The 21,848-nt window shown below is 38.8% G+C and overlaps 1 protein-coding gene across 3 annotated transcripts in view; it reads right to left on the bottom strand.

Annotated features, from left to right (window-relative positions):
* Window positions 1–4,096: 4,096 nt before the first annotated feature.
* prrx1b (paired related homeobox 1b) overlaps window positions 4,097–21,848 on the bottom strand; it is a 30,924-nt gene continuing 13,172 nt past the window's right edge. Inside the window, exons 5-6 of one of the 3 annotated variants that reach the window (XM_072274708.1) lie at window positions 8,092–8,195; window positions 4,794–4,875 (exon numbers count right to left, since the gene is read on the bottom strand). In XM_072274708.1, coding sequence (XP_072130809.1) covers window positions 8,123–8,195 — 73 coding nt within the window. In that variant the 3' untranslated portion in view covers window positions 4,794–4,875; window positions 8,092–8,122. Of the gene's footprint in view, window positions 4,876–8,091; window positions 8,196–21,848 lie in introns of all 3 variants that reach the window. The other 2 variants (XM_072274707.1, XM_072274709.1) reach the window with 2 other exon arrangements.

Consider the following 21,848-nt stretch of genomic DNA (forward strand, 5'->3'; position numbering starts at 1 on the left):
CTCTTGTTTCCATTTGGTGAAAAGAATCATCCACAGTTAATACCAAATAAAGTTTTTGTTTCTATCCAATGTGAGATAACATAGAAGTAGTATAATTCTGTAGCTGTGCCGTTCCCAAGGCTAGCAGCTCACAAAACTCCTCCCCACTTTAAGCAGTAATGTGCACTTCCTTGAAAGGCTCAGAAGGATGGGGCTTAAAGGCAGAGAGACAGCCGAGGAATTGTGCTATGGAAGCTTTCAAGGCAAGGAAAAGATGGAGAGAATAAAATAGCAGAAAATATTTAAAATACAAGGAAATAGTTAGATACAGAGAGATTATATGTATGTACTTAAGTAGAGAGAGTGAGACAAGGGAGCAAAGGACAATAAGTGAGTTGGATAGAAGCAAGGGAAAGGGAAAGTGAGGCAGAGATGCAGAGATTAATAGAGGCCAAGATAGAATTAGTGTCAGGGAGCAGGAAAGAGAGGAGAGAGGGAGGATAATACCTGTAATAATGCTTTAAGCACAACAATCATATTGCATATAACAAGATGTCATAATCTGCAACAAGATGGTAACCACATAACCTATTTTGTTGATGTTGATGCAGATGCATTTTGATCAAGAAAACAGGGAAAATTAAGACATTAAAAAGCTACACAAGTCAAGGTTGGTCTCAAAGGCTGAATTGAAGGTGTTCTGAAAAGTATTTTAGAGGGAAACCACATCATGAATACTAAATGCAATACATTAGGAAAAAATGCAAGTCAATAACTGCTTCATCTGAATGGATCTTCCCTTATCCCTTTCCACTGTCTTGGGACTCAAATAATTCTTCTAGCTCTCAGCATTCAGTACTGAATTCAACAAATGCAGATAACCAGCCTTTCTAGTTTACTGCATGTTAGAATTGGCTATTTCTGACGCTGGGTTATCCACTTGTAATATCAGCTCAGGTTTCTCTCTCCACTTATGGTGACAGTCCATGGGTATTTCTGATATTTACTTGTGTTTCAGATTTCCAGCAGCTGTTGCATTCTGCTTCTCAAGTTCCAGCACATTTTTCTTTCTCATTCACCTACTTAACTACACAGTAGCAAAAGCAGTTGTCACCTGGACAGCATTGACATCTGCCCAATCAAAGGCACATTTCAAAGTTCTCACCCACTCTTCAACATAAAACACACTTGTTTTCACATATTTTCAGATTTGATAGTCATTAATCTGAAATGTTAACTGTGTTTCTGTACAGATGCTGCCTGATTTGTAACACTTTACATTATTTTCTGTTTCTATTCCACTGAAACAGAATCTAGTTATCCATTTGAAAAAAACAGGCAAATCTTCTGTTTATTGTCCCATCAATAGTTAGCACAGCACACACTCAGTAAAGCACTGGAATATCAACTGAGACCATGTGCTCAGGTCATCAAGATGCAGTTTGAACATTTGGCCTTCTGATTAACAGATAAAGGTGTTACTACGAACTTAATCTCCAAAGTATTAAAAAGGAGAGTTCAAATGGACAGGAAAATAATAGATTAGAATAGGAAGAAAGTCTATAAAGACAGAAAGAGAGATGGACAAACAGAAAAAGAGGCTTAAAACAAATCAGAAAGATATTAAATGTTATAAGTAGATGATGGGAGCAAAGCTAATCAACATATGACCCATCTTGCAGAACTCTGCAAAACTTGTATTATTATTTCTACTGCTGGGATGTTGTGGAAGCCTTTTGCTGAAAATGCAAAACTGTGTCTGTATAGTTCAACAAACGGGTTATCAGCAGTGGGTCTCAAAAGTGTCACCACCATGGTGGAAAGAGAACTGCTCATTTCTGTCCCTACATATTTCAGATGTTCCACATCTGCATGGCTTCCCATTGATCTGACTTTAATTGTACACTGAAGAGAATGCTGCTGCAGTTGCTCATGTAGTCCTAACACATTGCATGCATACAATCAGCTGTTGCTATCTGGCTCTGATAATTTATTATCTTGTTTTCAGAGATTATGACAATAACAATTTAAATGGAAAATGTGGCAAGAGATGCTATCAAACAAAGTAAGCCCTATAAGGAACTATTAAGATAGATATGCAAAAGCCTGGTCAAATACATAATCCTTAAAGGGCTGTCTTTAAGGAAGAAAGACAAGGGAAGTGGAAACAATTAGGAAGACCATTCCAGAGCATAAGGCATGCAACCAAAAGCATGGCTTCAGATGGAGTAATTACAGTATGTGCAAGATGCCAGAGCTGGAGATGCAGATGCAGAGGATGAAAGAAGTCACAGAGATAGAGAAGAGCAAGGGAACAGACAGAGTTAAAACAGATTTAAAAAATTTTCTTTTTCAGCCAAGACACAAGGGTGATGATTGAATGGTACTTTCTGTGAATGGGGAAAGGACCAGAGCTTTGGAAGAAATTCATTCTAAAGCCATCTTTTCACCAGGATGGAACTATGATGAGCAGATGAGTAAATGGCAGGAGCTACAAATTACAAAAGTGATAAGTCAATGCACAAAGAAGATAATCTTCAGCATTGAACCCTGACCCAGGTAAGATTAAAACTGAAGGGTCAGTGTTCATTTTCTACAATTTCTAATTCTTAAAATGTTATTGAGGGACCTTTGCAAAAGGCCAAGGAATTGAAAATGTTCCTTTTTTATTGCAGCTAAACTGATTCTTAAGATGGCTCATTTTCTGTTCTTACTTTAACAGTTAAACAGAGTTTGCCTCAAACAGTGGGTTGGGTGAGATAAGGTAATTTCATTCCATCACATTGGAGAGACGATGGCTTTACACTTTTTAAAATTCCAGTGCACCTAAATCAAATTCATTTAGAAATCAAACACTTCAAGAAAGTCCAAGAGCTGTTTGAGTTACATAGAATGGTGTCTGCACTTCTACTAATATGCTATTTGTATATTAGAGCAGTGTTCCTGAAAATCTACCCTACGCAACTGATATGACTTCAGAAGCTTCTCCACACATGCACTACTTTTATCAGGAAAATGTATCCCCAGACCAGTATCCTCAGCTCATTCTTTCACCATGACTTAACTAGTCCAACTTCTTCCTTTCTTCCCTGGGACCACTTGCTACTCATTACCTTTCAGCCTTACAACAAAAGCAAACTAAAATCTTCGTTGTCTAGACGTTGGTTAAAATGCAGGAAATAATTAAAGTGAATGCCATAGAAATCAAAGTGAAATCTAGAAAAAAACATAAATTAACAGAGAGGATGAACCCCGTGTTGTGTTTCTTTGCTATAAATGGCCAGTGGATCAATTTATCTCAACATATACTGAATGACAATAATTTGCCATAGACATTAATGGAAATATCATAATGAAAAATATTTTTACACAGTGAGTGGTTGGAGTCAGGAATGCACTGCCCGGAGGGCAATAGTGAAGCTAGAGTTAACTGTTGTGTTCAAAAGGAAAATGAATAAACATCCAAAACGAATGAATTTGCATTAATTTTAGAAAAAGGAATCCTCACATAGAGCAGTTACTGATGGTGAACATAAAGGCCTATTTTAAATTTTCTGGACAGGAGTGAAACCAGGGGTGTTTTAGTTTTTCTATCTTTCTTAGGAGAGTACCATAATATTCAAATATTGTCAATTATTTGTTAACAAATCCTAAATACTGTTCTATTTTCTATCTGGATATATATCCTTGAGATACTGTATAAATTTACAGTTTCTGGACAACATTTAAATCTTTAAACAAATCATTCATTGTAGACTAAGTCAGGAACATTTATAGTGGCTAATGGCATATTTAAAAGTGGAAAAGTGAGGTGTGAAATGGTGTAGGATATTGAGGAAAGTGCCTTGGGAAGGTTGAATTATGGGATGGAAGGATCCTGCTCATTTTTGTTCACTAATTCTCTGATATTCACAACTGAAACTTAGCAAACCAGCTACTAAACAGTTAACAGCTTTTGTCTAGAATATGCATGAATCTACCTAATAGGCACTAGTGCCTATTGCATCTGTGACTTATGTGCATAGTACATCATTGCAACAAAATATTTAGCAAAGTAATTTTGAAAAAGACCCATTTGTCAACAGCAATATTTTCATAATAATTTATTGATGTATTTCTGGTCAGATATAATCCCACGTCTTTGAGTGCTTGTTTATTGTGTACAAAAGAACCATTTTCCCTTTCAGAATTGGTCAAGATTGTTACAGACATGGAGAGAACAGGAAATCAGATTTGTCTTATCTTGAAAGAAAATGTTTGGTCAACAAAAAATAGCCTTACCAAGCTTCCCTATAGAAAAAAATGCATTGCTAACAATAACCTTGTCATGGATACAAAATGTAAAATCTGTATAGAAACAATACAATATAACTTTAATACAACACTCAGTTGGAGACCCAATAAAAGTCCCTTTAAACGTATACCAAAAAAAATCTTGTAATTGGTCTAGCCAAAGTTTGAAAAATTGTGTCCCAGTATATTAATTCTGGGTTGGAAAACATTTATTTGACAAAACTGGAATATATACTTACTCTTGCTTTTACTTAAAAATCCACAGGGATGAAACGTGTCAGCAATTCTGGCTCTATACAGGTCAAGTATTTGTGTGCGTCGGTGTATTTAATTAGCCTGTTGCACTGGGATTATGTTGTTGTATGTAGTTTTTCATTCTTTTCCCTTCATTAAGACCTGTTTCTGATGATGTCTGTTTGCAGAGAATATATGGACCCATGGTTGCTATAGTCCATGAGGGGTACTCAGTTCACGGTGGGCACTTGATTTCTTTGTAAGCTGTACTCTTTGGCTTTGAGGCGAAGGTTGGCAATACTGTTGGCCATATTCATTCCTTGAGTCGGGCTAGTGGCAGCACAGGTGGAGGAGTAGCTGGCCATTGCACTATGGGACACACAAACATACAATGTTGGCTAGCGAGCAACAAAAATCATGCCTTTAAATAATACCTATATACACATTTTCTTTGTTACCATGGTAATTTCCAAAGTTTTAGAGGTAAATTAAACTTGGCATATGATATGATCAGGATCTATTTCAAGAAAAACCTCTATTGTGGAAAATGGAGATTCTATTACATTCATATTCTCTTACTGACTGAACAAATGCTATCACCTTGCAGTCTGAATAGCTCTTTTGCAATTCAATACTTTTTGATCCTGCTCATAAAATATTGGTCTGAAACATTTCACATGAATAAACAGACTTCAATGTGGCTATATGTGATGCAATGTCTGCATAAAGCTGAAATAACAAATGAACCAGAGAATTGTTGAAATGTGAAATCTAGAATGCACTCTGCAGCAGGTTTGAGCTTTTTACTACTGCTGTGGAGCGGGGGAACAGCAACTCACTTTAATGTAAAAATTTCAGATGTTCAATTAGATCACAATTAGACACAAACAGAATGGGAGAATTAAGTTTATCATCAATTGAGGAAAGAAAAGACACGCACAAGAGAGATGGTGGAATTCTAGCACAGCAAATAGATGTAGTGGCCTGCCAAAGAGGAGAATACATGATTGTGAAATAGTTTTTCCATGCATTTTCAAAATTTCAGTTTTGTTGAACAATAGGAGTCCTGCAGACAAAATCCAGTCAATGCAAAAGTACACACAGGAGCTGATGAACCTGATGAGTCAACGCCTAGGATGTCTAAAAAATGGGAATCTTAAATATTCTCACCTAAGCAATAATTGCCACATGTTATACCTTCACCTGTATTTTCAAATCTTCAACTATTTATTCATTAATTTCACATTAAAATTCACTTACAGTAAATCCTACCCATTAAATCAATCTATCCAGTACTTCATTGTTCAGTATCCAGTGTCTTTTATATACTCCCCTTCCACTCCTTCTGAGATCAATACTTATGTGATGAGAATAACAGAAACTAGAAACACCTTGGTTCTTCAGGAGACATTGTCCATGCTGATTTCCTTGGGGAGCAAAGCAAGGCTGATACTTTAAATTGGATGATCTGTTTCAATGTTCCTTTGGTTTGACAGTTTTTTGGTTTAGTTATACTAAGCTATAATTCAGCCTTTGCCAGAATCATGCTTAAGTAAAGCAGAAACTTGTACTCATGCACATTGCACGTTGGGGACTCACTACTATCAGACTGAGTAAAGCTGTTTAACTTAATAAATAACTGATTGCCCTGTAACTAACATTAATTTAACATGGATCACAAAGATCTTTTATTAAATAAGAGGATATAGACAAGCTAACTGAGTGGACAAGAACATATCAGATGGAATATGAAATGGGAAAAAGCAGCTGGGAAGGTATATGGTACGCTGGCTCTTTTGGAGAGAGGATTTAAGTAAAGGAGAAAAGAACTCTTATTACAATAATATAGAACATTGCTGAGACTTCACCCAGTCCATTGTGTACAATTTTGGTTTCTTTACCTAAAAAAGGTACATTTTCCATAGAGGAATTGCAGTGAAAATTCAATAAAATGGTGCATGTGATGGTCTCTTTAATATTTGAAAAGATACTAAGCATTCTCGAAAGACATTGTTTGCTCCAGAATTTAGAAGAATAAGAAGTGATCTCATTGATATTTACTAAATTCATACAGGGTAAAACTGTGGATGCAGGAAGGATGTTTCCCTTGGCTAAGGAGTCAAGAACTGGCATGGTAGTGAAGAGGTTAGCACAACAATTTACAATACAAGCGACCCGGGTTCAATTCCCACTGTTACATGTTCTCCCCGTTTTCATGTGGGTTTCCTCCAGGTGCTCCAGTTTCCTTCCACAGTCCAAAGATGGTTGGTAGGTTAATTGGTCATTGTAAACTGTCCCATGATAAGGTTAAGATTAAATTGGGTGTTGCTGGACGGCGTGGCTCGAAGGGTCGGAAGGGCCTATTCTACTCTGTATCCCAATAGGTAAATAAATAAAACTAGGGGTCACAGTCTCAGAATAAAGGGCATGCCAGTCATACTGAATTGAAGGAAAACATACAATAAGTCAGAGTTGACTTCTTCATACACAATGGAAATGAATCTTTGAAATTCTCTCTTCCAGAAGATTGTGATAGCTCTAGTTGCTGAGTTTATTCAAACAAGAGACTGATTGTAGTTTGTTTCTTGGCAGGGAGGGGTCAAGGGCATAGTGCAGGAAAATGCAAGAAAATAGCACTGCGATAGAGCATAACCATGATCTTGATCATTAGTAAAGCATATTTAAAGAACCAAATGGCCTAGTCCTACACATACGGTATGTCTTACCTACTTATGATCTCATCGGCACTGAAACTAAATGGCCCCAAGAGGGCATATTTCATCCAGCAATCAATCAATGCCATCAACATGAAATATCAACCACAAGCTTGGTTCTTAACTTAATGCAAGGATTCTACTTGATAGATCTGTGTTCTCCAAAACATTGTCTTTGCATATATTCTTTACTTTTCACTTGAAACACTATGCTAAATCTGTTTCACTTACTTTCCATAACTTCCAACACAGTTCTTAAACAATAAAGTTTGCCATTGTGACAGGTTGTCACACTGGATAGCAATGATTATATTTGCTCAATGTAGTTAATTAATCATGAATACACATAATTTCATCATTGGCATAAAAATAATTATGAAAGACATTAAAATTGCTTAGATGCTATGATATTACCTCTGTGTCTTTTACTTTTAGAATAACATTCTTATTTTCTCAATTGTAACTTATTTCAGTTGAATAAACATTTGCTTTATTTTCTTAAGGAACAATGATAGGTAACAAACATTCAAGAAGAGGGGAATAATACAGATGTATTTTGTGTATAATTATGTGGGTGTTTCTAAGACAGAAAGAAGGCAGGAGGACACAGGTTATGCAGATAGATATGAAATGATAATCACCAGAAAGTCTGCAGATGCTGGAAATCCAAAGTACACACACAAAATGCTGGAGGAACTCAGCAGGTCAGGCAGCATCTATGGAAATCATAGATGGATATGAAATGATGCCTGTTGTTACATGCCTCCTGTAAAGTAACCAATGTACATTGCTTGAGTGTTACTGATTAATGGTGTTTACATCAAGGTATTATGGGTACGATGTATATTAATGTGATTGATTTGATACATACCTATTGTGTACAGAGGAATTGTGGAATGGATTTATGGAGTCCAATAGGATGTACGGCCAAAGAGACTAGCTGAAGGGTAAGGTTGATCCTCAAGTGTATACAGTCTGTTTAGAAAGGTTGTGCACAGAAAATGTGGAAATTACCCTTGATGTACTGGTATAATGTTCTATTGACATCAGATAATTGACAAGGCAAATTAATAACTTTAGTCTCAGTTGAATAAATACATTTCAGATTGCATAGCACAGCACTAGAATTAGAATCATTTACACGTGTTGCTGTGTCTGTGTTTGTCTATGTGTGGGTGCATCAATGTTATGATTATCAGCACCAGTAATTATTCTAAACATGAACAAGATTTTAATTGAAACCATAGAGTCTAAATTTAAATAGAGAACTTTTATTCTCTTTCAGGATACTGAGATTATACTACTGCAGAGAATCATGGACACTTACAACAAAGAAGGAAGATATTTGGCCCATCTTGTTGTGTTAGCTCTTTGAAATAGCAGTCATATTTGTTCTCATATCTTTCTTTTTGTTGTAAGCCCACAGTTTCTTATTCTTAAGAAATTGATCAACCTGCTTAAAATCACTCACTGAATCAACTTCCTTTTTTAGGCTGAGTATCCCAGATCTTAAAAGCTAATGAAAAATAAATCTCCTTATCTCCCTTTTCCTTCTGCAAAGCAGTTTAAACCCATAGCCTTTGGAGACTGGCTCATTCAGCAGAGATTAGTTTATCATGCAAAAACGTTGCATCACTTGAAAAGCCACAGTGAAGTCAAATCCGAACCTTCTCGAATACAAAACAATTTTTTTTAGATTTTTCTTATAATTGAAGTCCCTCATCCTTGGTAACATCTCAATAAACTTCCCTTGTACCCCTTCTACATCTGTTATATCTTTCCTGAAGTGTATGCTATCCGGAACTGTCCATAGTGTCCCAATCTAACTAAATCCTTAGGTTGCTGGTGTAAGACTCTTGGCAGTGTGGGGGATCAAGAGGATCTTGGGGTCCAAGTCCATAGGGCACCCAAAGCTGCTGCACAGGTTAACTATGTGGTTTAGAAGGCATACGGTGTATTGATCTTTATCAACTGTAGGATTGAGTTCAAGAGCCGAAAGATAATGTTCCCGCTATATAGAACCCTGGTCAGACCCCACTTGTAGAGTATTATGCTCAGTTCCGCTCACCTCACCACAGGAAGGATGTGGAAACTATAGAAAGGGTGCAGAAGAGATTTACAAGGATGTTACCTGGATTGGGGAGCATATCTTATGAGAATAGACTGAATGAACTTGGTCTTTTTTCCTTGGAACGACAGAGGATGAGAGGTGACCTGACAGAGGTGTGTAAGATGATGAGAGACATTTATCATGTGGGTAGTCGGAGGCCTTTTCCCAGGGCTGAAATGGCTAACACGAGAGGGCACAGTTTTAAGGTGCTTGGGAGTAGGTACAGAGGAGATGTCAGGGGTAAGTTTTTTAAGCAGAGAGTGGTGAGTGTGTGGAATGGGCTGCCGGCAACGGTGCTGGAGGCAGATAAGATAGGGTCTTTTAAAAGACTCCTGGATAGGTAAATGGAGCTTAGAAAAGTAGAGGGCTATGGGTAACCCTAGGTAATTTCTAAAGTAAGTACATACTGTATTCGGCACAGCATTGTGGGCCAAAGTGCCTGTACTGTGCTGTAGGTTTTCTATGTTTCTATGTTAAAAACTTATTAAGCTTTGAACTCTTGGATTTAATAATCTATGCTTTTATATTAAAAACAAAACCACCCATAAGCTTTTGAAATATGTTAACTTATGCTATTTCCTTTAAGAATATGTGCCTATGGAACTCTTTTCACCCAAATCATACCATTTATAACTTACTGTCTCCCCATATTATTCATCCCAAAAATTCCTTTGCCGCTCTTCACTCATTAAGTTTCTTCTACAAAGCTATTGGGCATTTCACCACAATTTACATTATCCAGAGGTGAACAGCCATCTTCATAAGCTTTGTAACATCTTCAAACATTGCTTCTGACACCCAAGTCCATTTTCTTGAAATTAATTTTATTTTATTTAGAGATACAGTGCAGAACAGGCCCTTCCAGCCCAATGAGTCATGCCACCCAGCAACGAGCCCTGGATGAACCATGAGATCTGCAGTCTGCTGAGGGCCAGATCAGATTTCCAGAAAGCCATCTCACATGTGAAATGGCATTCCAGGCCAAATTGGAATTACTGAAGGATGATTGACACCTATGAGAGGGTTTGAATGTTATCCCCTCTTACAAAGTGAAACCAATTGATATAGATGACAACAAGGCTTTGCTGCTAGATATGCTCAATGCCTTTTATGCTCACTTGGAGGCACTTTTGCAAACTCCCACAGCCCCTGATGACCCTGTGATTTCAGTGTCTGAGGCTGACGTGAGAGCATCCTTCAGGTGGGTGAACCCACTGAAACATCCAGCCCATATGGGGTACCTGACTGAGTACTAAAGACTTGTGTTGATCATCTGGCTGGAGTGTTTACCAATATATTTAAATCTCACTTCAGCAGTCTGAAATACCAGTCCCCACTTCAAGTACGCTTCAATTTTACCGGTGCCTAAGGAGAATGTGGTAATCTGCCTAAATGATTATCATCCAGCAGCACTTACTTCCACTGTGATGTAGTGCTTTGAGAGGATGGTGATGAAACATATCAACTCCCACCTGAGAAGTGACCTGGAATTTCTCCCATTTGTCTACCGGAGCAACATGTCAACAGCAGGTGCCATTTCATTGGCTCTTGACTGTACCCTGTAACAACTGGACAATGTTGATGCATACATCAGGATGCCCTTCATCGACAACAGCTCAGCATTCAATTCTATCATGCCCACAAAGCTAATCAATAAGCTTCAATACCCGCTCGTGCAACTGGATGCTCAATTTCCTCACTTGCGGACTCCTGTCAGTTCCAATTGACAGAAACATCTCCTGCACAATCTCCATCAGCTCAGGTGCACCACAAGGCGGTGTGCTTAGCCCCCTGCTCTACTTGCTGTATGCTTATCACTGTGAGGCAAAGTGCAGCTCCAATGCCATGTTTAAATTTGCTGAACAAAAGGTTGTGACAAATCAGCATATAGGATGGAGATTGAAACTCTGGCTGAGTGGTGCCACAATAACAACCTCTCACTCAATGTCAACAAAAGCAAAGTGCTGATTATTGACCTCAGGAGCAGGAAACTGGAGGAGCGTCAGCTAGTCATTGAACGATCAGAGGTGAAGAGGGTCAGTGACCTTAAATTTCTTGGTGTTATTATGTCAGAGGACCTGTGCTGGGCCTGCCATATAAGTGCAATTATGAAGAAAGCACGGCAATGCCTCTACTTCGTTAGAAGTTTGCAAAGATTTGGTATGTCATCTAAAATTTTGACAAGCTTCTAGAGACGTGTGGTGGAGAGTATGTTGACTGGTTGCATCCCAGCCTAGTATGGAAACACCAATGCCACTGAACAGAAAAGTCTACAAAAAGTAGTGGATACAGCTTAGTCCATCACAGGTAAAGCCCTCCCCACCGTTGAGCACATCTATATGGAATACTATTGCAGGAGAGCAATATCCATTATCAAGGACTCTCACCATCCAGGCCATGCTCTCTTCTCACTGCTGCCATCAGAAAGAAGGTACAGGAGCCTCAGGACCCACACCACCAGGTTCAGGATCAGTTATTACCGCTCAACCATTAGGCTGTTGAACCAGAGGAGATAACTTGATTCAATTTTACCTGCCCCATCACTGAACTGTTCCTATAGCCTATGGACTCACTTTCAAGGACTGTTTATCTCATGTTCTTAAATAATAAATATTATTTGTCTCTTTTTCATTTGCACAGTTTGTTGTCTTTTGCACATTTGGCTGTTTGTCCACCCTGTTGGGTGTGGTCTTTCATTGATTCTATTGTGTTTCTTGTACTTACTCCAAATGTCCACAAGAAAATGAATCTCAGGGCAGTATCTGGTGAGATATATGTACTTAATGAAATTACTTTGAACTTTTAAGTTTTCAACGTTGAACATGAACATACACATGAGAAACATAAAAAACCTACAGCACAATATGGACCCTTCGGCCCTCCATACTGAGCCGAACATGTCCTTACCTTAGAAGTTACCTAGGGTTACCCATAGCCCTCTATTTTTCTAAGCTCCATGTACCTATCTAGGAGTCCCTTAAAAGACCCTATCGTATCCGACTCCACCACCATCGCCAGTGGCCCATTCCATACACTCACCACTCTCTGCGTTTTAAAAAAAAAACTTACCCCTGACATCTCCTCTGTACCTACTTCCAAGCACCTTAAAACTGTGCCCTCTCGTGCTAGCCATTTCAGCCCTGGGAAAAAGCCTCTGACTATCCACACGATCAATACCTCTCATCATCTTATATACCTCTATCAGGTCACCTCTCATCCTCCATCACTCCAAGGAGAAAAGGCATTATTCTCATAAGACATGCTCTATAATCCAGGCAACATCCTTCCTGTAGTGAGGCGACCTGAAATGAGCACAGTACTCCAAGTGGGGTCTGACCAGGGTCCTATATAGCTGCAACATTACCTCTCGGCTCCAAAACTCAACCTCATGATTGATGAAGGCCAATGCACCGTATGCCTTCTTAACCACAGAGTCAACCTATGCAGCAGCTTTGAGTGTCCTATGGACTCGGACCCCAAGATCCCTCTGATTCTCCACACTGCCAAGAATCTTACCATTAATACTATATTCTGCCATCATATTTGACCTACCAAAATGAACCACCTCACACTAATCTGGGTTGAACTCCATCTGCCACTTCTCAGCCCTGTTTTGCATCCTATCAATGTCCCGCTGTAACCTCTGACAGCCTTCCACACTATCCACAACACCTCCAACCTTTGTGTCATCAGCAAATTTACTAACCCATCCCTCCACTTCCTCATCCAGGTCATTTATAAAAATCACGAAGAGTAGAACACTTCCCTGAGTCACACCACTGGTCACTGACCTCCATGCAGAATATGACCCGTCTACAACCACTCTTTGCTTTCTGTGGGCAAGCTAGCTCTGAATCCAGAAAGCAATATCCCCTTGGATCCCATGCCTCCTTACTTTCTCAATAAGCCTTGATAGGGGTACCTTATCAAATGCCTTGCTGAATCCATATACACTACATCTACTGCTCTACCTTCATCAATGTGTTTAGTCACATCCTCAAAACATTCAGTCAGGCTCGTAAGGCACGACCTGCCTTTGACAAAGCCATGCTGACTATTCCTAATCATATTATGCCTCTCTAAATGTTCATAAATCCTGCCTCTCAGGATCTTCTCCATCAACTTACCAACCACTGAAGTAAGACTCATTGGTCTATACTTTCCTGGACTCTGGCATTCTGTAAAATCATTGCCTATCTGATTGGAACCTCAACTCCATACTTCCACCTTCCTCTAGTAAATTTCCACCCACTTGCTTATCAAGCATCTATTATGTTATGCCTTAAAATATTTGAAGACAAATGACAGAAAGTAACAAAAACTCCTATAATTTCTAAGAGAAAAACTTCGGCCTCATCCTGCCTGAAATGGGTGAGCCCTTTTTTTCAAATAGAGACCTTTAGTTCTATATTCTCCCACAAGAAGTACTCTCTCTAAGTTGCAAAATCCTTCAGAAACTCATATATTTAAACAAGCTACCTCTCCTGCAAATACAGACCTAACCCGTTCTCACAAGATAACCTACCCATTCAAGGCATCATTCTAACAAACGTTTCTGAACTGCTTCCAATATACATATATTGTTACTAATGTAAGTAAACAGTAATTCAGATTTAGTCTTATTAATGTCCCTGTATAAGGATAAATACAATTCCACTAGTATTAAAGTGTGATGTTCTATTAACGTTGTTAATTACTTACAGAACCTACATTGTAGCCTTTTGCAAAACTTGCGCAAGGAATCTTGATACATATCCCAATGTCTTATCATGTAGATAATGTTTTTTATTTCTTGCCAAAATGAATAATAATACATTTAGCCAAATATACACTACTTGTCCTATTTTTCTCACTCAGCTAACCTGCTAATATATCCTTATAACCTCCTAATGTCTTCTTCACAGTTTATATCCTGGTCACCACATGTTGCCAACCAGGAAAATAAAAACATTTTTGCCTACTTTTGTTTCTTGTTAGAGTGCCTGGTTCCTATCATTTACCCATTCAGTTACCTCCCAAAACACAAACTTGCATTTTCTGCAATAACTTTAATGCGGCACCTTATCAAAGTGTCTTCTGGAAATCTAAGTGCAATATATCGACTGGTTTTCCATTCACTTCTAAATAGAAATTCAATAAATTGGTCAAACACAATTTCCCTTTCACAAACCATGGTGAATTTGCTTGATTGCCTGACAATTTTCTGTGTTTCCTGCTATAATGACTTTAATAACATTTTATAACATTTTCCACTGGCAGTTATTTTATTGAGATTTTAAAGAAATTTAAGTAAAAATCCTTGCTACATTATGGACCATATCTTATGTTAAACATATTTTATGACATATTAAAACTTGGAACATTTCCAGGTTTGCATGTCCTTAAGCATTTTATGCCTAATCTACACAATTGGCTAGAAATTTAGGAAATTGCTATTATCTGAAATACTTAGAATTTAAGTCCTAAATAATTTTGGGCATAATTATATCCACAGCAAATTCCCTCAAGATAATGGAGACTCCAATGCCTTTATGTTTCTTTGGTTAGAAAATACAAGGGAAAATAAACCGGCACGTGATAATTAGTAATACAGTCTGTACATGCTGGAAGAATAGGATCTTTGCCATTAAAATCAGAAGTTCTGGGCCACATAAATAGCAAAGTTAAGACAGACCCTGTGGCAATAGTTAACAAGTATTATTTTGCAAATTATTCTTTGTTGATATGAATTGAACATATTGTAATGAGTGTGCTGAGAATGGCTTGGAGGCAGTTTTTGATGTATGTCTTCACTATTTCCCACACTAACTGGTCATTGTAGGAACATTAACATTTTCAAGACTTTGCTGCCTCTTAGTGATAAACACAATGTCTGTTGTAATATCAAACAATAAAAATCAGGCTGTTGCAGGCTATCCCCAGCCTGAATATAATTAACTGATATGGGATACAAGTTGCAAAGTTTCAAAAAACTTAACGTAACTTACACATTCTAATCACTGCAGCTATGCTAGGATAAGGCATCATTGGTATTTGGTGATTCCTGTTACAGGAAAGGCTTCTTTCCCTCTGCCATCTGATTTCTAAATGGACAGTGAACCCATGGACTCTACCTCACTAATTTATTATTTCTGGGTTTTTTTGCACAACTTATTCTAACATAACTATTTACTAGACATACATATACTTACTGTAATTGTTGTTTCTTTATATTTATTTATCATGTATTTCATAGTATTGTTGACATAAAGTTAATGCAATTCATGACATATGCTGATGTTATTAAAGCTGATCCTGATTCTGCCTCTGTAAATGTTTAAGAAAAGGATCTGACTAGGCTGTGACACTGTCAAATTTGACGTTACCATTCACAACCCAGGTTCATACAAGAAAATGATCACTTGTGTTGAATACTAAAGGGTTGGTGGCACTGTTTGAAGAAAGGAGATTAAAAAGAAAACAGTGAACACAAACAGGGACTAAAATTCAAATTGAAAATAAAAATAATTAATTCAAACAAAATGCATTGTTGGATCTTGTGGAATGGCACTCAATAAATTTTAGTCACACCAGTAAGGAAAGCCTGAATGGAAGCCAATACCTTTGTTTATTAGGGGAGAAAAGAAATGTCAGACTATTCACTGATTCATTAGAAAGCAGGCTGATGAGACCCTGTGTCAGACCTAACATTCCAGTATGTTTTGATGAACAATGGTTCGTGAGTCCACGTGATGAAGTCATATGAGTAAGTCGGATGCAAAGTACTGAAACATTTACTTTCGTGTTATGCTTTGCGGGTTACAAGGACCCTGTCTACCATATTGGATTAGCTGAGAGAATGGCCGATTTACTCCTGAGTTGCTACCAGCTCCAGCAAAACTGATGGAACTTTGTTGCAAAACAACATTGGATTAAGCAATTATCAGTGTGAAATTTCTTCTTTATCCCAATTTGTATTTATTGACCCTATTGGTAAAATTGTTGTCAGTAGGAATTTTATCTTAACTGTGAAAATGAGATGAACTTCATTTGTAGAAATGAATGAGCTGATGAAGTAGTAATTTATTAAAATAAAATAACTCTGGATAGGATTTTCATATAATAAAGTACTACATTTTGATTATAAGGCAAATTAAGTCTTTAAACATGCCCTTTTCCCTTTCATATTTAGAGTTGCTAATCAACATTGTTAAATCTAAATTATTTGGCTTTGTGCCACTCATATAAAATGCACAATGAAGATGGTCCATTGGCTCATATTCCCGGTCAACTAACTGAAATGAGGAGGTAAATCCAAAAATAGTGATTATGTAATATCAAGCTTTAAAGAATAGTGCATGTATGAAGAAAAGACCAAAGAAAGGAACAATTTCCTTATGTTAAATTCTTAGCATATATGGGTTAGGAATATGTATATGTGCCTTAAGCACTTTTAACAGTAACAATAGATGATATAGCGATGATAAATATTGTAAATCGTAATCTACTATTATTTCAAAGATCATATGTTATTACTGATTATGCACAATAATGTATTGTTCCACAGGATAGAAGCTGGTCAGGAATAGGAACATGGGACTTCAACCTAACATGGATACATAGATTAAGGAAAACCGAACTAGAATATAGACAGTTTTTATATGAAATACAACTAAATAATTATCTGAACTTCATTTCGTCATAACCATTTTTCAAACTTTCTCAGAATATGTTTTGCTATTAAAGGTGTTACATTAATGCAAGATGTTCTCATATTTTATTAAGTAACTTTTCAGGGATTAATCTTTTGCTCTGAAACATAATCTAAAATGTGTAAGGGTCATGGAGAGATATCCTTATAATCATCTGACTTTACTGAGAGTGGGATCTATTACTGCACAAAGGGAGGAAGCCAATCGACAAGCCAAGCTTCTAAACCATTCTCCAGCCAGTTTCAATGCTGCAGGGCTAGATGTGTAGGAAAGAGATCTGTGGATCTTATCAAGTTGTCCACAAAAATAAAGATATAAGAGAATAGAAGAGAAAGTGAAAAGTTAGATCCTAAGTGCCGCAGTGATAGAAAGCAGTGTCTGGTTTACCCTTTAAAATAGGGGATATTTGTAGAAGACACCAAATTTGGTTTATGGTTGATACTGAAAAAACAAAGCTGTATACTGCAGGACAATGTTAACAGACTAATATAAAGAAGAGGGCGGAGCTTAGTTATGATGGCGCTAAACGGCGACTCCTTTGCTTGCGTATTCGGAAACAGCTCTATTTCCATCTTTAATAACTCTATTTTTCCCTTTCAGGGTACTTTTGAAGACCCTGACCTGGTGTTACAGGCTGACTTAGGTTCTTTGCAGGAATAGGACCTGCTCTCAGGGTTTCACGACTGGCCGTTATCTGACGTGCCAAGGATGTGGCCTAAGAGCTTAGCTCTAGGTAACTCAGAATTAAATATGGCATAGCACAAGGCTATAGTGGAAAATAGTTATGAGGAACTCCAATCTACAAGTAAAAATAAAGTGGTCACCAAGTGTACTTATTTTCTTTGACAATCCTGTTAACAGTATTGATTTCCTAATGCTAAACATTATTTTCATTTGAGTTTGGAATCATTAGTTTTCAGAGAAACAGTTAAAATACAAAATCCAGTCATCTTAAATAAGATTAACTGGGTTCTCAGATTACTGGTTATTCTAGTATATATAAATAGGTTGATTTTCCATTCTATTCATTAGTTGGGCAGCCAAGGGGAGGAGTTTAGGAGGGTTAATGGCACCTAATGGTGACTCCTTTGTTTGCATCTTTGGAAACAGTTCTATTTCCATCTTTAATATCTCTATTTTACCCCTTCAGGGTTCTTTTGAAGACCCTGACCTGGAGTTAGATGCTAACTATGGTTCCTTGCTGGAATGGGACCTGCTCTTGGGGTTTCATGAATGGCCGTTATTCGGCCGCCAAAGGCTTGGCCTAAGAGCTTCACTCACCTTTGGAGAACCGAGATTTCGTGGCTCTGGAGACCGGGGGGGGGGGGGGTGGGGGGGGTGTGGTGGTGTGGTATCGGAGGTTGGTGTCCGGGCAGGAGATCAGTGTGTCCTGGGAGATGGAAGATCTTTGGCTGTGCACCCAGAGACCCGAGATCTTTGGGCACAGAGCTTGGAAAAAGCGATGCAATGGACTTTTAACATAATAAACCAGTGAGTTGTTTGTTATGTCTACCCTCTCACTGTGAAACGGAGACACCTCTCTCTCCCTTATTAGGGAGAGAGAGAGCCTGTGTTATGTTGAATACCGGTGAACAAGTAGTCTTTGGGGTAACTGCAAGTCTGTGTCTTTGTTGTTGCTTTGCTCTCGCTTGAGTGTTCGGTGGCAGGTGCCGATGCTTTTTTTGCCGGTGGGGGGAGGGGGATTTGTTGCTTACTACCACTTATGCGCGGGACGGAGGGGAGCTGGGGAGACTTTGGGGTTCCAACATTTGACTGTCATTCATTCTTTGGGGGCTCTCCTCTGTTTTGGTGGATGGTTGCAAAGAAAAAGCATTTCAGGATGTATATTCAATACATTTCTCTGACATTAAATGTACCTTTGAACCTTGGTCTACAAAGATATCGACCGCAATGAAAAAGATCATGGAGTAATATTAGTAACATTTGTGCCAGTAATGATTTCTTTTGTTACTTTTTGAAAAGTGGGAGCAAACATTCAGAAGTATGAACAAGTTCAGCTCTGTAATATTTTAACCACTTTGTACCCAATATTTAAGCAATTCGGATGGATTTTGCAATATGTACAAAAGGTGAATAAGCTATCAGCTTCCAGTATGGTTGCAAGTTAAATTAACTTTCTCACACACTACCTCAACCCAGTTTCTTATTCGCTTAGCTGTCAGCTTTAATCTATATTGTTTGAGTGTTAAACAAAAATCTGTAATTGATTTACTTGTTTATTTATTTATTATTATTTTATTTTATTTCTCTCTCTGCTAGATTATGTATTGCATTGAACTGCTGCTGCTAAGTTAACAAATTTCACATCGCATGCCGGTGATAATAAACCTGATTCTGATTCTGATTCAACTCCATGGAATTTTCAACATAGCATTTTGCATTAAAAAATTGGTAAATATCCATTTCAAAAACTAAATGCTGAATTATCACAAATATAAATAACAAAGAGAACTGTTTATTCATTTCCACAGATGCTGCCTGACCTGCTGAGCTCCTCCAGCATTTCATGTGTGTTGCTCTAAATAACAAGTTCAAAGTACATTATCAAAGTAAGTATACTATATGCAACTTGAGATTCATCTACTTGCAGGCAGCTACAAAACAAAGAGTCACAATAGATGCATTAAAAAAACCCCACATAACAAAGACGGTCAAACACCCATAGTGTGAAAATAAAAGAACAAATCATGCAAACACCAAAAAGTGAACAAATAACACACAGAACATGAACTGCAGAGTCCCTGAAAGTGAGTCCACAGCCACGGAGCCTATCAGCAGCCTGATTGCTGCAGGCCACAGCCACGGAGCCCCTTCAACGCTGAGGCAAGAGAAGCCCAGTCTGGGAGTCTGATGACTGCAGGTCACAGCCATGGAGTCAGATCAGCACTAACTAAACCTCCCGGAGTAGTGAGTGGAACACGGTTTGGTCTTCACCCTCAACCTTGACACCCTGACCTTTGTCATCCAGCTCAGCACTTAAATCAGCCAAACATCGGTTCATTTTTCACTCTTGAACCCAGGCCCCACTGCTTCAATCCGGCCCCAAGTTTGTTTCAGTAATGGCCAAACATCAGTTCATTTTTCACTCTTGAAGTCCAGGCACCGCTGGTCCAGTAATGGCCAAACATCAGTTCATTTTTCACTCTTGAAGTCCAGGCACCGCTGGTCCAGTAATGGCCAAACATCAGTTCATTTTTCACTCTCGAGCCCAGGCGCCGCTGCTTTAATCAGGGTCCAGGTTTGCTCCAGCGATGGCCAGACATTGATTCCATTCTTGCTCTTGGGCTGGGGTCACGTCACTTCAATCCAGTCCACGTCTGCTCCAGCAGTGGCTACCGTGGCCATACCTGCATTCTCGAGATTCCATTTTGCTGAATCCTTCAAGATACCACAAAAATGGCAGGTCGTACAGATGGTTCAAAAGCAAAACTCCGAAAGAGAAATTACAGGCTGTGGATTGCAGTGATTGCAGTCCAGAAAAAGTGCAGTTAATATAACAATTTTGGATCTCCCCCTCCCCCTCCCACTTTCAAATCTCTTACTCACTCTTCCTTCAGTTAGTCCTGACGAAGGGTCTCGGCCTGAAACGTCGACTGTACCTCTTCCTAGAGATGCTGCCTGGCCTGCTGCGTTCACCAGCAACTTTGATGTGTGTTGTTGTTTGTGTTGTTTGTTAATATAACAATAGAGTTTTGTTTTCCAGCCTGTAAAGCATCGCTTATCTCGCTAGCACCTTCTTATTTATTCAAGAAATTCACTAGATGCTGGAAATCCAAAGTGACACACACAAAAATTCAGCATCCAAGTAAATAGACAACAGTCAATGTTACAGGCTGAAACTCATCTTCAGGACTGGAAATGAAGGGTGAAGATGCTGGATTAAAAAGGAAGAGGGAGGGGAAGGAGAATTGCTAAAAGGTAATAGGTGAAGCCAGGTGGGTGGGAAAGTTAAAGAGCTGGAGATAAAGAAATCTGATAGGACAGGAGAGTTGATATTTGAAGAAAGGGAAGGAGGAGGGGCACCGGGGAGGTGATAAGCTGGCGAGAACAGGTAAAAGGCCAGAGTGAGGAATAGAAGAGAGGAGGAGAAATCGATATTCATGCCATCGGGTTGGAGTCTACCTATGCAGAATATAAGGTGTTGCTCTTCCACCCCAAGGATGCCCCATCGTGGCACAAGAGGAGGCCATGAAACACATGTCAGAACAGGAATGGGAATTGGAATTAAAATGTTGGGCCATTGGGATGATCTTCTTTTGGTGGATGGAGTGGAGGTACTCAATGAGGAGGTCCCCCATTTTATGTTGGGCCTCACCAGTGTAAAGGAGATCGCTTGTGGATCACCAGATACAACAGGTGACCCCAGCAGATTCACAGTGAAAGTGTTACCTCATCTGGAAGGACTGTTTGGGGCCCTGAACAGAGGTGAGGGAGGAGGCGAATGGGCAGGTGTAGCACTTTGGCCACTTGCTGGAATAAGTGCTGGGAGGGAGATTAGTGGGGAATGATGAATAGACAACGAATCATGGAGGAAGTGATCCCTGTGGAGAGTAGGGAGAAGTGATAATGTGTTTGGTGGTAGGATCCCTTTGGAGATGATGGACATTGTGGAGAGTGATGTGTTGGATGCAGAATCTCATGGGATGGTTGGTGAGGACAAGAGGAACTCTTATCACCGTTAAGGCGGCAGGAAGATGGGATGAGAGCAGATGTCTGGGAAATGGAGGAGATGTGGGTGAGAGCAGCATCAATGGAGGAGGAAGGGAAACGCTGTTCTTTGAAGAAGGAGGATGTCTCTGGTGTCCT

This window comes from Mobula birostris, chromosome 12, assembly GCF_030028105.1.
Source record: "Mobula birostris isolate sMobBir1 chromosome 12, sMobBir1.hap1, whole genome shotgun sequence".
Lineage (NCBI taxonomy): Eukaryota > Metazoa > Chordata > Chondrichthyes > Myliobatiformes > Myliobatidae > Mobula > Mobula birostris.